A 23,625-nucleotide genomic window follows, 5' to 3' on the forward strand; every position below is an offset into this window, starting at 1 on the left:
TTTCAATATAATTCCCTCCACATTTTCCAAGTCAGAAATCATTTAGTAATAGCAATTTTCAACTACAACAACTGCAAAAGAAAAAACCTTTTGTTAAGTCTTCCATATAGTTATTAGGCAAGTAAAACCATTGGTTTCATGGAAAAAAAAAATTGTGTAAATAATATTATTGCATTTTCCTTTTTTAAGAAGAATGGATGAATCAATTATAATTAAAGATAAAAACAATATTAGAATCTTTTTATATCAAACATTGCCAAAGCCCCACATTCAAAACAACCTTGACAATTTCCAAAAGAGCTAAGATCTCAGCCTAAATAGCAATTTAGTGTCATCCAGCATAGAGAACCCAAGTATCTAATTTATCAAAGTGAAAGCTAATTAACAATCTTGCATTATCCTGAGCTAGAGTATACAGTATATACATATTTGTTATAAAATGTGAGTGCACTAAAATACAAGAATGTGTGATGTGTCAATGGGTATTGAGGTCCCTCTATACGCTGGAAAATGTCAGGATAATACTTTGTCTAATGCTATTGGTGGATTTAGCCATCCTTATCCGCTATACTAGGGTTTTTTAGTGTGACAAAAAGTTGGTATAAGGCATCCTTCTAGTAGCCTGCAAAAAAGAGAGCCAAGAGAGGAATATTGAGCTGAAATAGGCTGCATTGCAAAAGGGGCTCGAAGCTGAATATAGTGAGTGTTTAATGGATGATTTCATGTTTATCCAAGTCTATTTTATTCATTGAAATCCTCATGAAGAAGCTGCAGATGTGTTGAACAGAAAGGAGGGCTTGTGTTGCTGATTTTCTGGTGTAAAAGAGTAATTCAGAGCTTTAACATCTATGAAGGACAATTCAGAGGTTTGTACAAGTTAAGGCAAGTATATTCTATCTATTTAAAGCTGCAGAAAACCTGTTCTTAAGCATATAAGTGCTGTAGCTAAATTTGAGGTCTCATTGTTTGTTATTGTTGCTAATTTTTGGTTTAAGTAACAGAATTGAGTTATATATATACAAATCATGGTGTGAGTTGATTGTGTACCCTTGGAACATGATTGTGTTGATGATTATAAGCTGTTGAAGTTGGTTTATTTCCTAAAAAGTGGTCAGTGCTTGTTTTGACATCTTAAACCTCATAAGCAAGGGTTTTAAGCTTAATACACTGAGATCACAAAATTAAAATTAAAGTGTTATGCCTCAGTTAGTGTGTTCTACATCAGAGCATATGTGTAATGATGGTTCTAGTTTGTGAGAACTCAATTCAGGCCTGAGATTATACGAAATTCCAGAAATACACTTCAGTCAAGCAATTCTGCAGAAACTGTAGCTGAGGAGAGTTTGTGAGCTATTTCTTGAATATTAATTACTGTGTTCGTGTGGTGGTTAATCTGAGCAAGTGTAAGGTGAGGAAACAGAGCCGTGGACCTAAGCTTTCAGAGGTGTCTAGGCAAAATACCAGTTTTACCCCTTCATATTAATGTTAATTTAATGCTGCTGTTTTGAGCCTGCTGTGAGTTTTCAGTTCTGTTTGTGAGTTGCAAATTGATTTACCTTGCTGCTTTAAGAATTTTTTATGCACCAGCAAGTGTATTTTATGAAGAAAAAGCTGTGACAACTGTTGGTGGTACAGGACTGAAATTGTATTAGTGATATACACACACAAAACCCTAAAAGCTAGGGTTAGTTGAGTTTAAGCCATTTGAGTGCTGTGATTTACATAAAATTGTTTCTCCTTATGTTGATTTTGTTTTCCCAAGCCCTCTATAATTTTGGGACTGAGACTCAAAAGGCTAACAAAGAGTCTGCAACTTTGACCCTTAAAGTTTAAATAATATTAGTGTCAACAATGCTCTGAAAAATGTGTGCAAGAGGTGCAAGAGAGAGAGAGAGAGAGAGAGAGAGAGTTTTTTACTGGACCCCTTCAATAGGAGGGTATATTCTTCCTAGAGAGTTGGTGTATAAAATGATTAGATATGAATTTTTGACACTTGGACTTAATGGTTTTTATCTTTATCTGAAGTGAGCCCTTTTCAAGGGAAGAGACTAAAAAGGCGTTAACTAGCTTGGAAAGTGGGGGATAGGGTAGAGGGATAAGGCTATGAATAGACTGATGGAATGAGGGCTTTTCACTTTGATTAAATGAAAGAGGCTTTTACATATTCTCCCTTTCAAGTTGAGAAAGTATTTTATTAAAAGACGCAGCACACAACTAGCCAAGCTTGAAACAATAATTCAGAAAAGCTATACACAAAAGCAATTAATTTATAATTAATTAAATTTAAATCAAGTCAAATTTTAAAGTATAGAGAATCAAATAGGAACAAATAATACAAAACATTAAGAACAGAATCAAAACAGATTCACAACTACTTGTATTCATAAAGTTTGCCAGCAAAGCAAGTGGAAGCTTCCTGACTATAAAGGGCAGTTAATTCAAACCAATACTAGATATTGTGTATGCCCAAATGCATTACCGACAAGCAAATTTACAGTTAATCTCCACATCCAAACGCAAATAATCTATGTCTAGTACACTGAAAAAGTAACACATGATATAACTTGCTATCTAGTTAACTCTTTCAGTTATCATTTATGACTGAAGATGGTCAAAATAATTCTCGAAATAGTACAAATTAGGGACAAAGAAATATGCAGTCATAACATAACCACAGTATGTTCTTTGGGGAAAAAGTCAATGCAATTTTTATCTAAGCCAATGTTCAAATTATATAACCAGTTTAGTGATTCTATACACAACTTCAAAGTTGTACACTAAACACCTACTAAGCCAATGTTCAAATTATATAACCAGACCAATGCTTTTCAAATGAAGCAAGTACCCTTGTTTGTTGATCATATTGGATCACTTACCCAAAAAAAAATATTTATAGAAAAACAAAAATCATTCCTATATTTCCCAGCCACTTCTAAGTTTTAACAACAGAGAAGATTTCTAGGGATAAGGGGTGACACGGAGATTAATATTAAAATGTCACACCTAGATTTATGAAAAAAAAATCAAAACTCCTAATCATTATTATATATATGTGTATGCAGAGAGATAGAGACATAGAGAAGACCATGAAAATTGGCGAATCTTCATGTTAAGTTAGATGATTTAACTTCTATGAAAAAAAAAAAAAAAAAAGATTTCATAACTTACATATGCTTTGCGAGCATCATCACTAGTCCATCCAGTCTCTTCCTTGAAATGCGCATTCTTGTACATTTTGATGGCAGGTCCTACAATACGATCCTCATTCTCTTCATCACTATCTTCATCATTTAAAGTAGCTTCCTTTTGTTTCTTCATTAATTATTTTTATATATTATAAGGTATGGTTGTTGAATGAAAAGAAAATAAAGAAATCTAAGTATAGTGTTAGATATTACATACCTCCTCATAATGCATTTTGGCAAACGACTTTGACCCAGCATAATGTATCACATCATTCTTTGACCTGTTTTCTTTGTTCTGGGCACTAATTTCCTACAAAATAATTGAAAAATGATACAACAAATAAAGGAAAGAATGAAACGTTAAAATCTTTGGAAAACGATATAAATAGAAAAAAATGTTGTAAACTTAACTTGAAATTTTTTTGACATCCACCTATTGCACAAGATCTGCCAGTCCTCGTAAGTTACTTCAGGATGTGTGTTGCGGCGTGCACTTTCTTCTGTTTCGAATTGGTTAAAATGTTCTTTCAAATGGTACCTATACTTCCTATGAGCAATGGCTAATGCGTTATCTGCGCATTCTTTAGCTTTTGAATCGTTTTCATAATCAACTCCGAATTCTTCCTGTAGCTTTTCACATGAATAAGCCATAAATAAATATCATTTTAAAGAAGGAAAAATAACAGAATCCTGATTTTGGAAAGCTAAAAAAGGAAAAATTACAAATTATTTTTCATATCATCTAAATATACAAAGAAATCACACACAAAGATATGCATTAATTAAGGCAAACCTTTATTTTACAATATAAGAACTGTTTATGAGATTTTGGAATCTTCAGCCAATTGTTATAGCATAGTGGAATGTAATCACGAGCAATGATCCCAAGCTCTCTCTCCCATAAATCTGAATGTTCCCCCACCGTTTTTGAATAATCGTCGTTAAACTTAATCGGAATGATACCCCCATTGTAATTTTTGATTTTATATATATATTTTTTTAACAGCTTTTCCACGCTTCGGGAATTCTCTTGAAGAACCTGAAAAATAAAAGACATGAAAGTGACTTGTAAAAGTATTTTGAGACCTACTTTTAGTAAATTCAAAGACCAAGTGTAGTAAATGTAAAGATTAGAAAATATCACCTTCCACTATTGGTTGTGGCTGGGACGATGCAGGAGCATTTTGGGTGAGTTCATTGTTAGATCTCAAAGAGCGACGAGGTTCATTGGATGCCATGGTATATTACAGCAAAAGGCGAATAAAATCTTTATAACGAATCAAAAAATCGATAGATTAGAGAGTAATAATTAAGTAAGAGGGAGAAGTATTAAAATAACAAGACAATAGAAAATTAATATAAAGAAAAATAATAGATAATGTGATTGTAAAAAAAGAAGTAATAATAAGACAAAAAGATAAAAACAATGCATATTCTAAAACTTAATGTTCAAGTACTGAAGACAATTTAACTTCAAATTTGCACATGTTCATCAAAAAATGAATAAAAATAAAACTCATCACATGTCATCCAAATCAGTATCATCTTCACTAAGCAATTCTTCTTCCTCGTCTGAATTGTCTTCAATGGAGATTTCATCATTGTTTTCAAGAAAGTCAAATTCATAACGTGATTCTTGACTAGTTTTAAGAATTATTTCAGCATCAATACTTTCAACCTCCAAGCCATCCCTATTCAAAGGGAGTGGATCCATGTCAAAGTCCGTCGCCTCAACAACCCTATCCACAATACATGGTTCATCCTCTTGATATGCTGCAGTACACATTTCAGCTGTAAGTTTGCTATCATCCTCCATTTCAGGAACATCATAGGAGCTTCTATGTGTTATATCTTGAATGACCTCCCACGTCCCTCGTAATTTGCTGTCTTTGACGAAGAAGGCTTGTTTAGCTTGATTAGCCAACACAAAAGGCTCATATTTGTACCATTTACGGGCTATGTTTACGCTTCTGAAATAAGTATCACTCTTAATACCAGTCTTTGTGTTGAACCAATCGCATTTAAATAGGACAACCCGCTTTTTCAAAGCGTATTGTAACTCAATGATATCTATCAAGACGCCATAGTAATCAAGGTCCTCTGTTTTGACTAACACACCACTATTTTGTGTTCTTCGATTTCTCTCCCTTTCCTTTGTATAGAACCTAACTCCGTTTACAATGCAACCAGAATATCGATGTATCCGAGATTCAGGTCCACACGCTAATGAATAAAGGTCATCATTAATTGTTGACTTGTTATGATAACGCTTTTCCTTTATCTATGAAAAATTTGTAGAGTGTTAAACTAATGCACAAGGACATAACATCTAAAAGAAATGGTAGGTATGTCAAGCACATTATAGACTTACTAGTGTTTCCAACCGTCTGGGAAATTCTTTTGCGTGTCTGGATTGTACATTAACCGTATTTTCTTGCTTAAGTGCAGCCTTGTGTGCACTAAATAATTATTTGATATTAATATATGCATTTTATAATTTACAAGTAGATAATTTAAAAAAAAAAAATACAATATATAACTTACAGTGCGTATGACTCAATTTCTGGACAATTATTTAACACGTAGAATCGAGCCTTTTGTATGCTTGCAATGTCAAGTATTTCTAAACTTCCAGACCCTAAAGGACGAACCACTTGCCTTAGCTGTGAAAAAGTGGACTAATTGGTACGATAGTTGCCCTCGTGATTTCTTTCTTCTCGATTAAATCGTGTCTCAATCCCTTGAAGAAACCTTGAGCAAAATGTGACACATTCATTATCCACATAAGCTTTGGCAATAGACCCTTCAGGACGTGCCTTATTACGCACATAAGACTTAAGAGTATGTAAAAACCTGCATACACATCAAAATACTTATACATAATTAAATATCATGTAATGCCCCCAAAACATTTTATGTATTAGAAATATATAGCACCTTTCAATGGGATACATCCACCGATATTGGGCAGGTCCTGCGATGATAGCCTCACGTGGCAAATGCATAGCCAAGTGCACCATTATGTCAAAAAATGATGGAGGAAATATCATCTCTAACTTGCATATTATAATAGCAATGTCCATTTCTAATGCCTCTAAGACATCCATTTTAAGGGTCCGACAACACATCTCCTTAAAGAATAAACCAAGCTCTGCTATTGCATTACAAATATCAATGGGTAACAATCCCCGTATAGCTAGAGGGAGGAGACGCTGTAAGAGAACATGTGAATCATGACTTTTCAATCCAGATATCTTACATTCATTGACATTCACACAACGACTTACTTCACCGACTTTAACCAATCACACAATTGCCTTTTTTCATCCTTTGACAATGTGTAACGCGCAGGTGGCATCTCAAATTTCTCACCATTACGCCTAAGATGAAGTTCTTTTCTAATACCCATTTCTTCTAAATCCATCCGACTTTTGAACGTATCTTTTGTCTTTCCTTCAATGTTCATTAATGTCCCCAATACGTTATCACATATGTTTTTCTCTATGTGCATAACATCTAAGTTGTGCCGCAACAAAAGCGTTTTCCAATAAGGCAATTCAAAGAATATACTCTTTTTTGTCCAATTAAGTTCCTCCTTCACACGAGTCCGCTTCTTATTGTTTGGTCCTTTTCTGAATCTAACCTCGGGTATGAGATTAAGTTGTTCTAGAATATCATCACCAGTCAACTGCTTTGGTGGCTGTCTTTCTTCCTTCTGACCATTAAATTGCTTATAACGCTTCCTATAAGCGTGTTCGGATGACAAAAAAATACGAGCTCCCAAGTAACATATCTTCTTTCCATGACTCAAATAACAGGAACATGTGTGTTTGTTACAATTTGGACATGCCATATAACTTTTTGTCATCCATCCGGATGTCATCGCATAGGCGGGAAAATCATGTATAGTCCAAATCAACCCCGCATGCATATTAAAGTGAGATTTGCTATAGGCATCATATGTCATCACACCATCCATCCACAATTCTTTCAACTCATCGATCAACGGTCGCAGGTACACATCAATGTCATTACCAGGTGATTTAGGACCAGGAATAAGCAATGACATAAACATATATGGTTCCTTCATACATATCCAAGGTGGCAAATTGTAAGGCACAATAGTTACAGGCCGCATACTATAAGCATTGCTCATGTTACCAAATGGATTAAAACCATCACATGCTAACCCGAGAAGAACATTACGAGGATCGGAAGTAAACCAACTATGCTTATTGTCAAATTCCTCCCAAGCTTTTGAATCAGCTGGATATCTCAACACATTTGTCTCTTTGACGCGTTTCTCCTTATGCCACCACATGTCTACGGCTGTATCCCTTGACATAAACAATTGTTGAAGCCTGTGTTTCAAAGGAAAGTATCGTAGAACTTTTTAAGGAATTTTCTTACCTTTACCTTCGCGAGACTTATACCTTGACTCACCACACTGTGGACAACATTCTTTACCTTCATTCTCCTTCCAGAATAAAGCACAATCATTTTTACATGCATGGATGGAATCGTATCCGAAACCCAAGTCACGTAATAAGCTTTTAGTCTCGTACTATGACTTTGGCAACGTGTTGTCATCAGGAAACAACTCCTCTTTTAGCAAGCAACATGTCAAAAATTTTGTTGGTCATTCGGCCTACAACTTTCATATGGAACAACTTTAATATTGCTGACAACTTAAAGTTTTTTTGACAACCTGGCCACAATTCACATTGTGCGTCATTTAGCAATTTCTTAAATCTTTCGTCTCCCACATCAACTTCAGGTGGATGTTCTGCTTATTCTGCATTAGTGAATGTTCCCATTCGTACATTATCCAACAGTTCAAATACATTGTCTTCGTTTCCACGTCCCTCATCGGCATTATCCCCATTGTCGGTATTAACATCATATTCTGTATTAACAGTACTAGTGATGTTAACAGTACCCTCCCCGTGCCATATCCAATTAGCATACGACTTGTACATCCCACACTGAAATAAATGTTTTTCAACTTCCTTAATTGGCTTATACATAGTATTTTTGCACAAACGACACGGACATGTGATCCTACCCTGCCCATCTTTATGTCTGTTAGCCAACTTTATGAAGTTTCTTATACCTCTATTGTACCCTTCACTACCCCTAGCATGATGATGAATCCAAGACTTATCCATGTAACTGGTTCATCAAAAACAAAATCAATTATGGATATAATAGAATTGATGCATGTTGAATATATATGTGTATGTATAACTCTTTCAATTTCCTCATCCATGGTCCTATCCCATTAAATAGAAACATGAATAATGTATTAAAATAGATGCAATTGTGTGGAAATACATTTATTAATTTTTAACACATTATTTTGTATTTCAATTATGTCGAAATGTGTTATAAACATATATATATGTAAGGAATAACTTTATTTTGAACACATTATGTACAACTATGTTCAAGACAAAAAATGTTATAGCCTCCCAAACAACCAAAAAATGAAGGAACATAATAATTATTATTTTTCCTAAATATAATATCTACCCAGATTAAATTCAAACATATTTATAAGAGAACCTTTCATTTAAACAAATTAAATTGAAGAAAACAATGAAGCTTAAAAATAACATCAATCAAAACATGAACAAACAATTCCGTATAAAATACAAAACAGAATCATATAGTTCTGTCCACAGATTCAACTATATATCACAATGTTAAGACGAAGCCAAAACCTAAGAGATCAAAAACAAAAGCCTCATTTCCTAGTACTTCATTATCTAGATGTGAACTAATTTCTAATGAAAAAATCACTAAATCTGAACCAAAAGAAGGATAAAACAACACTATTTAGTTCAAATCCAAAGCCAAACAAAACCACACGTTTATAGAAACAAGATATTCAAAAAAAAAAGAAAAAAAAAGAAGTACACTTAAAATCTAATCAAAACACATAGAGACAAATTTATCGAAACAAATAGAACAGGAAATTAAGAAATCACAAGACATTGAAAATTGGACTGTTTAATTACAAAATCACAAGATCACCTAGTTTACATCCCATGTGGGACAGAACACATCTACGCAACATAAAAAATGGTGTCTTTGGGTTTGCTTTTTTACTTCTAAATTTTGGTATGAATTCTGATCAGTATACTCGTAGTCTTGTATAAAAGTAAAATTTGGAAATTGAGCAAAGGTGATCCATGTACCCACTCTAGGTCAATTTCATATTGGAGAATCCAATTATGTATAAAGCCTTAAAACTTCCAATAGTTGAAAGAATTAACATGACTACAATTGTGTCCAGGAATATAAAAATAAAAATAAAAAAATCTGTTATAGCCTCCCAAACAACTAGAAAATGAAGGAACATAATAATTATTTTTTTTCCTAAAGATAATTTTTTCCCAGATTTAATTCAAACAAGTTTTTATTTTTGGGCAACACATGAACAGATCTGTATAGAATACAAAACAGAATCATAGAGTTTTGTCCATAACTTCAACTATATATCACAATGTTAGACGAAACCAAAACCTAAGAGATCAAAAACAAAAGCCCCATTTCCTAGTACTTCATTATCTAGATGTGAACTAATACAAATACTCACACACACACACATATATGTATATATAAGGCCATAAAAAACATGTGTGTTAAATCTATTGAACTGGTTTCTTTTACTTTTTGAACAAAGCACATTGAGTTAGATATAAAAATACTTAACAAATTACACCATACACACAAAACAATAAATAAAGAGATAACTCTAGCCTCACCAAGCCAAAAAGCAAATATACAAATCTAAAAAGCAACGGGAAAAAAAAATTAAATATAGAAAATAAAAAACACTTACAACACCCGTAGAAGAGTAAGTAGTGACACTGAACTTCTAGTCGCTCTGGTAGTCCTTATAGAGAAGATCTACGGCACGAAACAAAGAAGCAAATGATAGAAAACATTCCAAGCTATCAATCCAATCAACTGAGACAAATGGATGGGGTATTCCAAAAATATAAAGGATGGGCACTTTATGAGTTCAACTAAACATTTTGAGCTAATGCAAAATTTACAAATCCATTGAATTGATAACATTTTTGGCTGCTCAAGTGGATCAGTAATGCTGGGGATTAGAGATTTTCTTAAATACACAATACACAAGTGTTGCATTCTATAACAATTGGTTACCAAAAAATTGTTAAAATAGCTCAGTAATCTTTTGAAAAATAAAGCTTGAATTTGGTATTTTTAAAACTGTAAGATTAGCAATACAAAATAATAGGGATCATCAAGTCACTTGTTGAATTTAAAGTATTATAGGAAAAAAAATCCCCAAGAAACAATTTAGTGACAAATAACAATTTAATAAATAGCTAGTGAGTCAAACATAATTAGGGAAAAAGTCCCAGATATTGGATCAATTTGGGGTGACCTGGGAGGCACTCTCCTAGTTGGTGTGACTTTCAGCACCACTCTAACCAATTCGTGCGCACCAAGACGGGGCGTGACACCTTCTCCTTGTCAGATAAATATATATATATATATATATATATATATATATATATATATATATACATATATTTTTTATATAATACTAACTAAAAAATGAAAGAAGAAAAAAAAGCAAGCAAACAAACAAACAAAACAAAACCCTCTCTTAAACATCTTGTGAAGCTAGAACCAAGTCTGCAGAACTGGAAAAGGCAAAGTGATGGATTAAGCTGTACAGTTTCAAAATAACATTTGTCCTTGGACACATACTCTGCACTTCTTCTTATCTACATGATACACTCTAGTTATCAAAAAAAAAAAAAAAATTGTTTTCTTTTTTGTTGGCTATAGTTATTAATTAATTAGCTTTACAGCTAACATGCACTCTACTTGTGGATAAGAAGATCAATGGGATATAAAGTCTTGTTTATACATTCTGTTTTCTTATCCAATAAAACTTTTTTAAAATTTAGTTCCAAAAGAAGATGGATACAACTCAGGCCAATAATTTATAATACTACTAAATTTAGTTTGTTATGATTTTTTTTTTGGAAGATTTTTTTTTTTCCAAAAAAAAAAAAAATACGTTAAAACCCATCAGTACCATTTAGGTTAATGCAAAATTAAAATATTTCCAAAGCCATAAGAAGAATATTCAAAAATGAAAAAGTTGGGTTTGTGAGAAGATGACGGACCTGTTGCAGGGAGTGTCTAGAGTAGGAAAGTGGGTGAGATCAGAATACAAAGAAGGAAGAAGAAGCTTTGTCCACCATTGATGGACTGACTTTGCTGCCTCCCAATTGAAATGAATTAGATGTTCACCCAATTAGACAAAGAAGAAGCCAATAAACTGCAAATTATATATTACTAAGATCAATCAACAAAACCCACAAAAAAGGATCGACTTTCCAGCAAGAAAATTAAATTAATGAAGTAGCTTAGTTTATAGATTGTGCAAAGAATCTACTCTTATACGAATTATGAAATTTTACATTATTCTCAAAGTACGCGAGATATCAGGTTCCTCAATGGATTAAAAAGAAAAAGAAGTGAAGACAATTGTCTATTTTACTTCATAATAGCAATATATAGCATAACTCCTTCAAAATATATATATAAGAAAATTTATTCTATTTTATTTTATATTTTATTTTATTTAATAATTTTTTTTAATAGAAACTCACTCTTACATTCCACTTTTTCTTTTAAGGGATTTAAACCTAGATCTTCTATTTTGAAAGGTAAAAAAGTGCCACTATTTTAAAAGTAAGTTTATGTTTTGCATTACAATCATATGTTTGAGAAAATTTAGAAAACTTAACTGCAGAAGGAAAGCAGAAGGAATATATATTTTTAGCCTGGCAATTGGTTGAAGTTTGATTAGAAGTTAGAGGGTAGGTAGGCGACTCCAACAGAAGTTCACACACCAACTGTAGGGCTTCCCACCAACTGGGACATAAAGCACGTCTACCATAAGGAAATTCCTAATGTAATACCATAAGAAAATTGAAAATTGAAGTCCAAATTAATGCGCTTAATCTACAATTTGGAAGGATGAGCGCGACAAGAACTTATCTTCTGATTTCAAGTTTTAAAAATCTTCTCCAGCATTCCACAATTCTAAATCAAAATAAAAATTCAAAGAAAACCTTTACAATTCTTCTTTTTTAATTTTTCTGTCTCATTTTCACCAAAAATTTAATATTCAAAGTTAATCATAACTTGATCCTAATCCAAATACAGAGTTCCATGCATGACTACTTACCAAATTAAATATTGATCTTTGAACCCACCCCCCGTTTTCCTTTTTGTTACATTTTTTTTTTCCTTAATTTCGTTTTGAGTACAAATATGGTTGTTAAGCAGTGAACAATAAAGCGAACACTCAGGTTTTGTGCATCTAAAACATTTATGTTGATTATATGTATGTGTATATGTGTGTATATACTGAATGTATACGCAGTTAGGGTTAATTAATTGGGAAATAATGGAATTGAGGAGTGAAAATTACCGGTGGTGGGATTGATGTTGAAGACGCCGGAGAGTGTTAGAGGACTCGTCGATAGGAGAGCAGAGGATATCAAGAAAGATCGTTTCCGGCTGCTGCTGTTGGGGGGCTCTTCAAGACCTCCATGTTGATACCCACTTTTGCGAAAGAGAAAATCAATTGGCAATGACTTCAATTGAAAAGAAAGAGATCGATATTGGGGAAGACCATACAAGTTTTTCAGCACTAGATGTCATGTAAAGGCAGAGGGATCATCATCGTCTGAGATAGAAGAAGAAAGGAGAAAAGCTAGCTAGGGCAATCCTTCAGAAAGAGGGCAGAATAAGTTTAATATAATTGAGAGGGTTCTGCGCAAGTGTCTCCCTTGTGGGCAAAATATATATATGCTAATTGACCGAAACTACGTCGTTTTAGAAGGATAGTTTTGTAAAATTACTTGGTAAGTAATCATGGACGGTACGTTTACCGTCCCAAAAGGCTATTTTCATAATTTTTTTATTAAAAAAAATATAAATATGGCGCTAAATTTTCGCGCTAACAAATTGGAGGGGGGGAAATTTTTTTTTTTTTTTTTTTTTTTTTTTTTTTTTTTTTTTTTGGGTATTTTAGGCTTTTTTTGGGTAATTTGGGACAAACTGCCTCTTCCGTCCCAAATAAACTACCTTTTTGAGACAAATTTGAAACGGTCCCTAATTGTCCGTCCCTGTTGCCTAGAATTCTTGTAGTGCACACATTCTATAAGACGCTCACTGCACTATAGGTCTGTCTCAACCTGAATAAAAGGCAACATGCAAATCGCACATAAAGTGGGCATGTGTACCTAAACCTACCAGGGCACCTAGATATCTACTATATCCAGCTATCCATCCTAGGTGATATACGCACCTTAACCATGATCCTGAGACTCAAGCTCATATCATGGCAACATAATCATATATATATAAAGTCCGCATAAGCATAAGATAAAAATGTCATCCATCTGTTACAGTGGCCTGACATAAATAAGGATGACTTAACTTTAAGGTTAATCAATTCCCTTATATATCCAAGTAGGTATGACTTAACTTTTATTAGTTAATCCATCCCTAAGATGCCACCATCCCATACTGGTGCATCATATCCATACCGTCCAATAATTGATGAAATAATTAAAAAAAATAGAACATCAATTAATTCCAGAGATAAGCATAATAATAGTCAAACAATTTGCTGAATTTATTACTGTTAATACATGATAAACATTATATAATATCCATGAAATTTCTTAAAGCAATTTCAATAACGAATTACTCCTTTATCAACATGTAAATTTAACTGAAATTTCATATTGATCACTTTTATAACATATAGACATAGAATAGGCATTCTAGGATTTTAATATATTCGTTGAAGCTATTTGAAACCCCCATAACAGTCTAAGTAATTTCCAAAAGCTCAAAACCTTTAAAACAGTGGCCTAAAACCCTTCCCGTAGGGTTTCCAGCAAGGGAGCCACCTCTATTGGAGATGGAGCCACCTCCATTCCGATGGAGCCACCTCCATTCGAATGGAGCCGCCTCCATTCCTGCTATTCTCCATTTTTTTCGCCTCCGGCGAGTTCTAATCCCTCTGTACTCCATTGCTAATGGTCCCACAGGTCTAAACCTTGTACCACATCATCCTAGTAATATTTATAAAGTTGATATGCATCATAAACACAACTTACAACAAGATTTTAGGCAAGAATTATCAAGATCAATAAAAATATAAAACATACATATAACGTTGATTTAAATCTGTTTAAGCATGCATATAAAATCAATTTATTGTCTATTTAAACCCTAGAATTATCCTAGGCATGTATAGAACACAAGTCTAAGGGAAGGAGTAAGAGAAGAACTTGCCTTCAAGGTTTCGGAATGAAAACCTTAAACTCTTTTCTTCTCTGATTGTTTTGGCGACCCTTAGTGGCCTTCAAACCTCTTTGCTGCATACCCTAGTCCACGCACAGCCCTCTTTTTCTTCCCCTTGGGTTCGGCCTTGAATTCTCTTGGCCAAATCTCATTCTTCCTCACCAAACTCTCGGCTCTCTCTTTCTATGCCTCTCTGTTTCTCACGTCTTCTCTCTATGTCTGCTTAATGGGTTTATAACAACCCTATGCAGACTCATAATATGTATATATATAAGCATAAAATAAAACCCTAATCCCATTCCTTCCCCAACTCTAATATAAGGGAAAATAAATTAAAATGTAAATAAAATACATATGTATATGTATATAACTTCTAAATCTGTAACGTAAGTACACATATATATATTTATATATCTATATATATAATATACTTATAACTATATATATAAACAAACTATATTCATTAATATTAATTATTTAAAATAACAATAAATATAATATCCTAAGATACATATAAACCCATATATATATATATATATATATATATATATATATATATGTATCACTATCCATGGGTAATTATCCGTACTCAGTAACAACACTATCCAAGTAGTCCATGTGACCCATGGGTTTGGTCCATTACTACTATCCATATCCATTAAAATAAAAGAGAATAAAATAAAACAAACATTTAATTCCTAACAAATAATTAAAAGTAAACACCTAACATAAAAGTAAACAAATACTAATCATTTATCATACAATATAAATAAATAAATTATTTCAAATAAATACATAAACAATTAATTCAAATAAGTAATTAAACAATTAGCCAAGAAATTAAATAAATAATATAAAAATGCAAATAAAACAATTAAATAAATACCGAGACTATCCTTTTAAAATTAGGGGTAGTACATTCTTCCCCTCTAACAAAAAGAAATTTTGTGCTTGGAATTCGCCCTTACCTTATTCTATAATTTCTGGAAAGTTTGAGCAAATTACATCTGTGATACCCCTTGGATCTAAGACACGGGTTGATCAGGCTTAGGCCCAAACCCGAGGGAATATCAAACAATTAATATTTAAAACGAACACAGAATACAAGTTGAAAAAATACGAAGTAAATAAAAATAGCTGAAAAGAATTCTAATTTAAATCCTCAAAATAGTCTTGCTCAAATCCATTAATCCAAAACCTCCATTTTATTTAACAACTTGGGAATCCATCTAGTGGACCCCTAATAAAAATCCCAACTGTAATCAAAATCCAAAGCTAATACGATAGTAGTCCTATGTAGTCGATGGAATGGAAGTCTGTATTTGCTCTGCACAACCAAGCTCTAACCCTGGAACTGACGAGTACTTGAAAAATAAAAGAGTGGGTCAGGCCCACATGCAAGTCCTATTCTACTACGATTCAAGCATAAACCCGATACGTAGATACATCTTAGATAGACTGAACAATATCTAGAGTAGTCCATATATGTATAAGTACACACTATAGGATTCTCACTAGCCTAATAAGTCTATTTTAGCCTGAGTAGAGATACCATGCAAATCGTACATAATGTGGTCATGTGTACCTAGACCTACTAGGGAACAACACCTCTGTCCAGTTATCCATCATCGACGATATACGCACCCTAACCATGGTCCTGAGACTCAAGCTCATACCATGGCACCATAATGATATGTATATAAAATCCGTATACTCCTAATATAAAATATCATCCATCTATTATTGTGGTATGATATAAGTATACCAATTCATCCAGAAACCAAAAAGGTCATTTAATTCTTTATTGATATGACACAAATATGAGTAGGACTAAACCTTTATGGTAAATCCACACCTCAATCCTGAATAGGTAGGTTATAGTGTCTGAACTAATCCATACCTAGTATACCACCGTCCCATACCGGTGCATACCATCCTCTATCTAGTATAGTTGACATCAATAATAAATACTCATCAACCTTACTCCAAAATAAGAAAAAACACAGTCTATTATATGTATGACCAATTTATGCATCCAATTTAAGATTTAGAAATCTTGTTCCAGTCCTTTAAATTGACGAAGTATGACTACACATTTAACTCCTCCAAACAGTCCATAGATTTATGTAGTTATGTAAATTACCACATCAAGTACTCCAATTTAAGCATAAATATTTCAAGTAATCAACTATGCTCAATACAGTGTTACAACACGATTAATAATATTAAAGTAAATATAAATTGCTAAACAAATTTCAGTAAGCAATTTAAAGTAACTGGCTAACCTTTCACATGCAAGCTTCCTGTTTAATCCTATTTTGTTTCATGTTTCAACATAATTATATTAACATGCTTCCTAATATTTCTACATGTTTATAACAGTTATATAGACCATGAACTGCAATCTAAACAATTTAAAATTAATCCAAACTGCCCAACAGAACCCCAAACCATTGAAATAACACAAAACCGGAGGAAGAGCCGCCTCCAAAACAAGGGAGCCGGCTCTCTCCTTAGTGGAGCTGGCTCCACCCTAGTGGGAGCCGGCTCAGGTAGAGTCGGCTCCCTCATCCCTAGAGCCAGCTCCCTCCTTTGGTGAGCCGTCTCTTCTCCGTTGAGAGCCGTAATGCCTTTTCGGTTATCTTCTTCGCCTCTGGTGACATGCAAGACCCTCTGTACAGTTTTTGCTTAACTACCTAGGGTTCCATTGATGTCCAGAATTAATTATAAGCATGCCTCCAATCCCAAATACACAAAGGTTACGCAAGATTAAAACCAATGTAAACAGATATTTAAGCACGAATAAATTTCAATCACAAAATAATTTTAAATACAATGATTTAAAATTAATTTAGACATGCTTTTATGAATAAAATAAATTTAGTTTTAAGTCCTGGAGACCACCTAAGCATGCACAGAACACAGGCTTAAGGGAAAGAGTAGAACAGAGACTTGCCATTGAGACTTTGGATTAAAATCTCTAACTGTTGTCTTTATCAACTCCGGCAACGTCGGTTTTGTTAAATGACCTTTGCTGCTCCTAGTTCAGTCTAGTAGCACACGCAAACTTCCTTCCTTGATTTGGTCTTAGCTTAAGCCCAAAACCCTAACCTTCCTCTCTTTATCTCCCTCTGTAATTCTCTGTATCTTGCGGTCTCTCTGTTTTACAGAATTTGGCTTATATTTCTAAAACCCTAAACCCCCGTATTGCTTATATTTATAGGTGTATCCTAGTCCATGAATAATTAGAGACTAAGCCCTAATTCCAATCCTAGTCGGCCCATGAAACAATCTAAATTGCAACATACGACGACTTACTATACAAACCTTAAGTCGGCTATATTAAATCGTAAAACCTTAACTGAAGATACGTAAAATAATCTAGCAACTAAATAAATGAAAGAATTAGCAGTTAAATAATTACCACAGTTAATTACAAATAAAAATAATACAATTAACACACAATAATTAATCAACGTAAATAAGTCAAATAATACACATAAAATAATTAAATCAATTTTAATTTAAAAATCAATTAATAAACGCAAATAAATAATTAAACAACCAAAATTAGCAATTAAACAAACAAAAAGACAACAAAATAACAATTAAAAAAATGCCGAGACTATCCTTTTCAAATTAGGGGTATTAAAACATCCTCCCGTTCCCAAGTGGCCGGACTCAGCGTCATTATGATGGCTCAACTAGACACTATGATCTACAATATGACAATACGATACGGTGGCTTTATATATGTTGCATCTGGCTGCAACTCAATCTCACCAATATCGATATGCTGATAACGATCCTCATCTTGCAGAAATTTCCGTAACATGGAAACATGAAACACATTGTGCACATGATCTAAATGGTCCGGAAGTGCTAATATAAGCTATAGCTCCAACTCGATTCGTAATCATGAATGGACCGACAAACCACGGTGACAGTTTCCATTTCTTCCCAAAGCATATTACTCTTTTCATAGGAGATACTTTGAGTAGAACCTGATCTCTTACCTGAAACTCCAATGCACGAGTACGATGATCTACATAACTCTTCTGCCTACTCTGGGTAGTGCGCATACGATCCCAAATAAGAGCGATCTTCTCAGAGGTATCCTTAATGAACTCAGGACCCAAAAATCTGCTCTCTCCAACTTCCATCCAACAAATAGGAGATCAACATGGTCGACCGTATAATGCCTCAAATAGTGCCATACCAATAGTCTTCTGGAAGCTATTATTATACGCGAACTCCACAAGTGGCAAATAATTCTCCCAGTAGCCCTTGAAGTCAATAATACAAGAACGAAGCATATCCTCCATGATCTGATTAACCCTCTCTGTCTTTCCATCTGTCTGAGGATGATAAGCAGTGCTAAGATGTAACTCTATGCCCAAAGCTTGTTGAAAACTTTTCTAAAACCCTGATACAAAGCTCGAATCATTGTCTAATATAATAGATAAAGGAATACCATGCAACTTCACAATCTCTATAATGTAAAGTCTAACTAGCTGTTCTAAAGTGAAATCAGTGCGAATAGGCAAGAAATAAGCTGATTTAGTCAACTTATCAACGATGACCCAAATAGAATTGTGATCCTTAAACGAATTAGGCAATCCCTCTACAAAATCCATAGAAATACTCTCCCATTTTCACTCTGATATAGGTAGTGACTGTATAGATCCTGACGGCCTCTAATGATCAATCTTGACCATCTAACAAGTATTACACTGAGAGACAAAAATGACAATGTCCTTTTTCATACCTGCCCACCAAAATTGCAACTTCATATCCTGATACATTTTGTCTTTTCCTAGATGAACAGAAAACTCAGAATGATGAGTCTTAGTCATCACATCCTTCCTTAAATCATAAACAGAAGGTACTACTAAACGCCCTTTGTACCTCAAACCTCTATCAGTCTCAACATAGTAAAATGGAACCTCCCCAGAAGCTATCTCTGCAACTTTGTCAATGCACTACTGATTCGTGAGTTGTGCCTTTAGGACCTTATGAATGATAGAAGGTGTAACTACCATGCAAGCCATAAAAGCATCAGATAACTCATCAACGGTCTTCAAAGCATTCCATTCAGTGGTGAATAAAACAGAAAGGCTCACATAGGGTCGGCGACTAAGTGTATCTGCCACCACATTCCCTTTCCTTGGATGGTACTGTATAGAGAAATGATAGTCTTTCACAAACTCTAACCATCGGCGCTGTCTCATATTTAGCTCCCACTGAGTGAACAAATACTGCAGACTCTTGTGATCAATAAATAATATAAAGGACTCTCCCAATAGATAATGCCTCCAAATGCGTAAGGCAAAGAAAATAGCTGCCAAATCCAAATCATGTGTTGGATAATTAAGCTCATGAGGCTTAAGTTTACGAGATCCATAAGAAATTGGTCATTCTTCCTACATCAAAACACACCCAAGACCTTACAAAGAAGCATCTGTGTAAACCAGATATTCTATCCCGCTCTGTGGAGTAGACAGAATCGGTGCATAAGTCAACTTATTCTTTAGCTCATCAAAAGCTTTCTGACAGTGTTCATCCCATACGAACCATACACCCTTTTTAGTCAAATGAGTGAATGGTCCCACTATCTTTGAGAACCCCTGAATGAACCTACGATAATATCCTGCCAATTTGAGGAAACTTTGAATATTGGTAGGTGAAGTAGGCTATCCCTACTCTACCACTGCTAAAACTTGGCTGGATCTACCGCTATTCCTCTTTCTGACATTACGTGACCTAGAAACTTCACTTTTCGCTACCAAAATTCACACTTTTCAAACTTGGCATATAACTGGTGTTCATGAAGCGTCTGCAACACTGTGCAAAGATATCTAGCATGATCATCCTTTGTCTTTGAATAGATCAAAATCTCATCAATGAAGATAATGACAAATAGATCTAAATAAGCCCTGAAGACTCTGTTCATTAAATCCATGAAGATTGCTGGTGCGTTAGTCAATCCGAAAGGCATGACACGAAACTCATAAGAACCATATCTAGTGAGAAACGCTATCCTAGGAACATCCTGCTCCTTATCCTGAAGTTGATGATACCCAGAACGTAAATCAATCTTAGAGAAATAAGTAGCTCCCTTTAATTGATCGAAAAGATCATCAATCCTTAGTAAAGAATACTTGTTATGAATAGTAACCTTGTTCAACTCCCTGTAATCTATACACAAGCGAGGTGAACCACCATTCTTCTTTACAAACAAAGCCAGTGCTCGCTAACGTGAAGTACTCCAATGAATAAAACCCTGAATGAGTAATTGTTGAATCTGATCCCTCAGCTTTCGCATCTCTACTGGTGCCATCCTGTATGGTGCCCTAGCAATAGGCGTAGTGCCTGGTGCTAAGTCAATAACAAAGTCTATCTCTCGACTCAGTGGCAACCCTAGAGTCTCTTAAAAAACATCCGAGAATTCTTGTACAACTGGTGTGATACCCCTCGATTCTAGAGCCACTGGTGATCAAGTCCGAGCACAGATCTAAGGGATACCAAATAATTAAGCATTTAAATGAACACAAAATACAAAAGAGTAATAAGAAATAATTAAATAAAGGCTGAAAAAATTCTAAAAATAAAAACCTTAAAGTTATAATTAAATAATCCACTAAATCCAAAATCTCCAATATTTGATAGAACTCGGGAATTCATCTAGTGAACCCCTAATAAAATCCCAACTGAAAGTAAATCACTGAAATAAAATCAAAAACTAAACCATGAAGGGAAATCCTACCTAGTCGGAAGAGTGAATGACTGTCTCTGCTCAGCATGATCCAACTTTAAGCCTGGATCTGTCGAATACCTAAAAAATGATAGTGGGTTAAGCCCGCGAGCAAGTTCTATTCTACTACAATCCAAACAGAGACCCGATACGAATGTACACCCTAAACAACACAACAATAACTATATAATCCATACATATATATATCCATACTAAGGGACTTTTACTAGACTACAGGCCAGTTTCAACCAGACTAGTAGGCAACATGCAAAACGCACCTGAAGTGGGCATGGGTACCTAGACCTAATAGGGCACAACCATCATAGCCAACTATACATATACGCTCCCTAACTGTCGATCCTGAGACTTAAGCTCATATCTAGGTACCATAACTATATATTTAAAATCCATCCAAACAGAAATAGTGTCGCTCAACTGTTCGTTGCCTTGACACGACATATATAAGTAAGATTTAATACTTTAGTAAATCCATTCCTTTATTCCGAAGTAGGTAGGATTTAACGTTTTGAGCTAATCCATCCCTAGTATGCCACCGTCCCATACTGATGTATATAATCCATAAATCAATTAAGTCCAAACAATTGACAATACAGATAATAAACTTAAATGTCAATTACTCCACGATAAGCATAATAAAAATCTGTAAATTAAGATGCTTATTTAATTTCACTGTTACATGATAAAACAGTATAACCATTCACAGAAAAACTGCTAAAATAAAAATAAGCAATTTAAAACATCCAAATCCAGTAACAGTAAGCATATTTGTTTAAGAAATATATGCTGTTCAAGCTATAAACACTATATGGTTTATTATGCATTAATACACATTCCGGGAGACTAATTTACATCCTAGAAATCATTTTAATCCTTCTTAGAAGTTCTTAATACACTCTGGAACTTCAAAATCCAAGCACTGTGGCCCAAAAACACGTTAAAATCACCAACCAAGCAAGGAGCCGCCTCCCCCATGGAAGGAGCCGCCTCCACCATGCATGGAGCCGGCTCTGCCCCATGAGGAGTCGCCTCTTTGAGAGGGGAGCCATCTCTCTTCAAAAGGGAGCCGGCTCTATTCTTGTTTTCCTCATCTGCTTCGCCTTCGGCGACTTCTAGACTATCCGATTGTTCTTGCTAAGGTCGCTAACCCTCTGTTCTAAGTTCCAAATAGTCCCAACTAATTATCCAAATTCTTTTTTTTTTAAACAACCCAATCAAAACAAGTACTCATGCAAGAAAACTTAAAATTGAGTAATTACTAATTTGTTTAAAGACGTACTGTTTTAATAGAATTTAACATGCACAAAAGATTAATTTTACGTTTATTTACTCCTGGAATTGCTTTAGGCATGTAAAGAACATAGGTTAAAGGGATGGAGTTAGAAATAAAACTTGCTTTTGATTTTAGTTTTGAAACCTAAAACCTTCTTCACTGTTAAATCTGACGACCTTGGTTGCTTTTACAGACTCTTCGTTGCTCCTGGTTCAACCCACGAGCAAGCTTTAACCACCCCTCCTTAGTTCAGCCTTTGTTCCTAGCTAAACCCTAATTCTCCGTCTCTGTTTTCCTCTCAAAAATCTCTATATATCTCTCCGCCTCCACTATTATGTGAATAGGGTTCTCCAACCCTTGGCAGACATACAACACACACACACACATATATATAGGCGTATAAACCTAATTCCAATTATATTAAGAGAAGGAAAAGAAAAATAAACTAAAATAAACATATTACTAAGTCGGCTAACCCATGATTCCATAAAAACATATAAAACCCTAATAGTATATTATACATTATATAATGAATAATAATACTAATTTAATTATTAATAATTACTAATAATTAAATTAACCCCCATATACATATATACCCATATATATATGTACAAACATCCATGGGTAAAAACTGTACCCATTTAATCCCCTAACCAAGTAATTCATTACTCCTATCCAAGCCCAACTCTGTTTAAATAAAATAAAATAAACATTTAAATTAATTAATGTCAACTAAACACTTAACACATAAAATAGATTGCACATAACATTTAATCAATTTATTCAAATAAAGCATACAATTTAAATTAATAAACAATTAAAACAAATAATTCAATTAGTCACTTAAACAATTAAACAATTATACAAATATTCAAATAATAAATTTAAAAATTCACTAAAACCATAAAAATAAATACCGAGACTATCCTTTTAAAATTAGGGGTATTACATTCTTCCCCTTTAACAAAATGAATTCCTTCCTCGGAATTCGCTCTTACCTTTTTCCAGTA

At 34.0% G+C, this 23,625-nt stretch overlaps 1 protein-coding gene across 1 annotated transcript; it reads right to left on the minus strand.

Moving 5' to 3' along the window:
* Nucleotides 1-4,704: 4,704 nt before the first annotated feature.
* LOC132273939 (uncharacterized) lies at nucleotides 4,705-7,506 on the minus strand. The gene is made up of 5 exons (XM_059775055.1): nucleotides 6,478-7,506; nucleotides 6,123-6,397; nucleotides 5,937-6,038; nucleotides 5,557-5,644; nucleotides 4,705-5,466 (listed from the first exon to the last, which is right to left on the minus strand). The coding sequence occupies exons 1-5, from the start codon at nucleotides 7,504-7,506 to the stop codon at nucleotides 4,705-4,707; spliced, it is 2,256 nt and encodes a 751-aa protein (XP_059631038.1).
* Between the last annotated feature and the right edge of the window lie 16,119 nt (nucleotides 7,507-23,625).

The sequence above is a fragment of the Cornus florida genome, unplaced genomic scaffold, assembly GCF_030987335.1.
Source record: "Cornus florida cultivar Cherokee Brave unplaced genomic scaffold, ASM3098733v1 CherokeeBrave_3.0.0_Hap2_Chr01, whole genome shotgun sequence".
NCBI lineage: Eukaryota > Viridiplantae > Streptophyta > Magnoliopsida > Cornales > Cornaceae > Cornus > Cornus florida.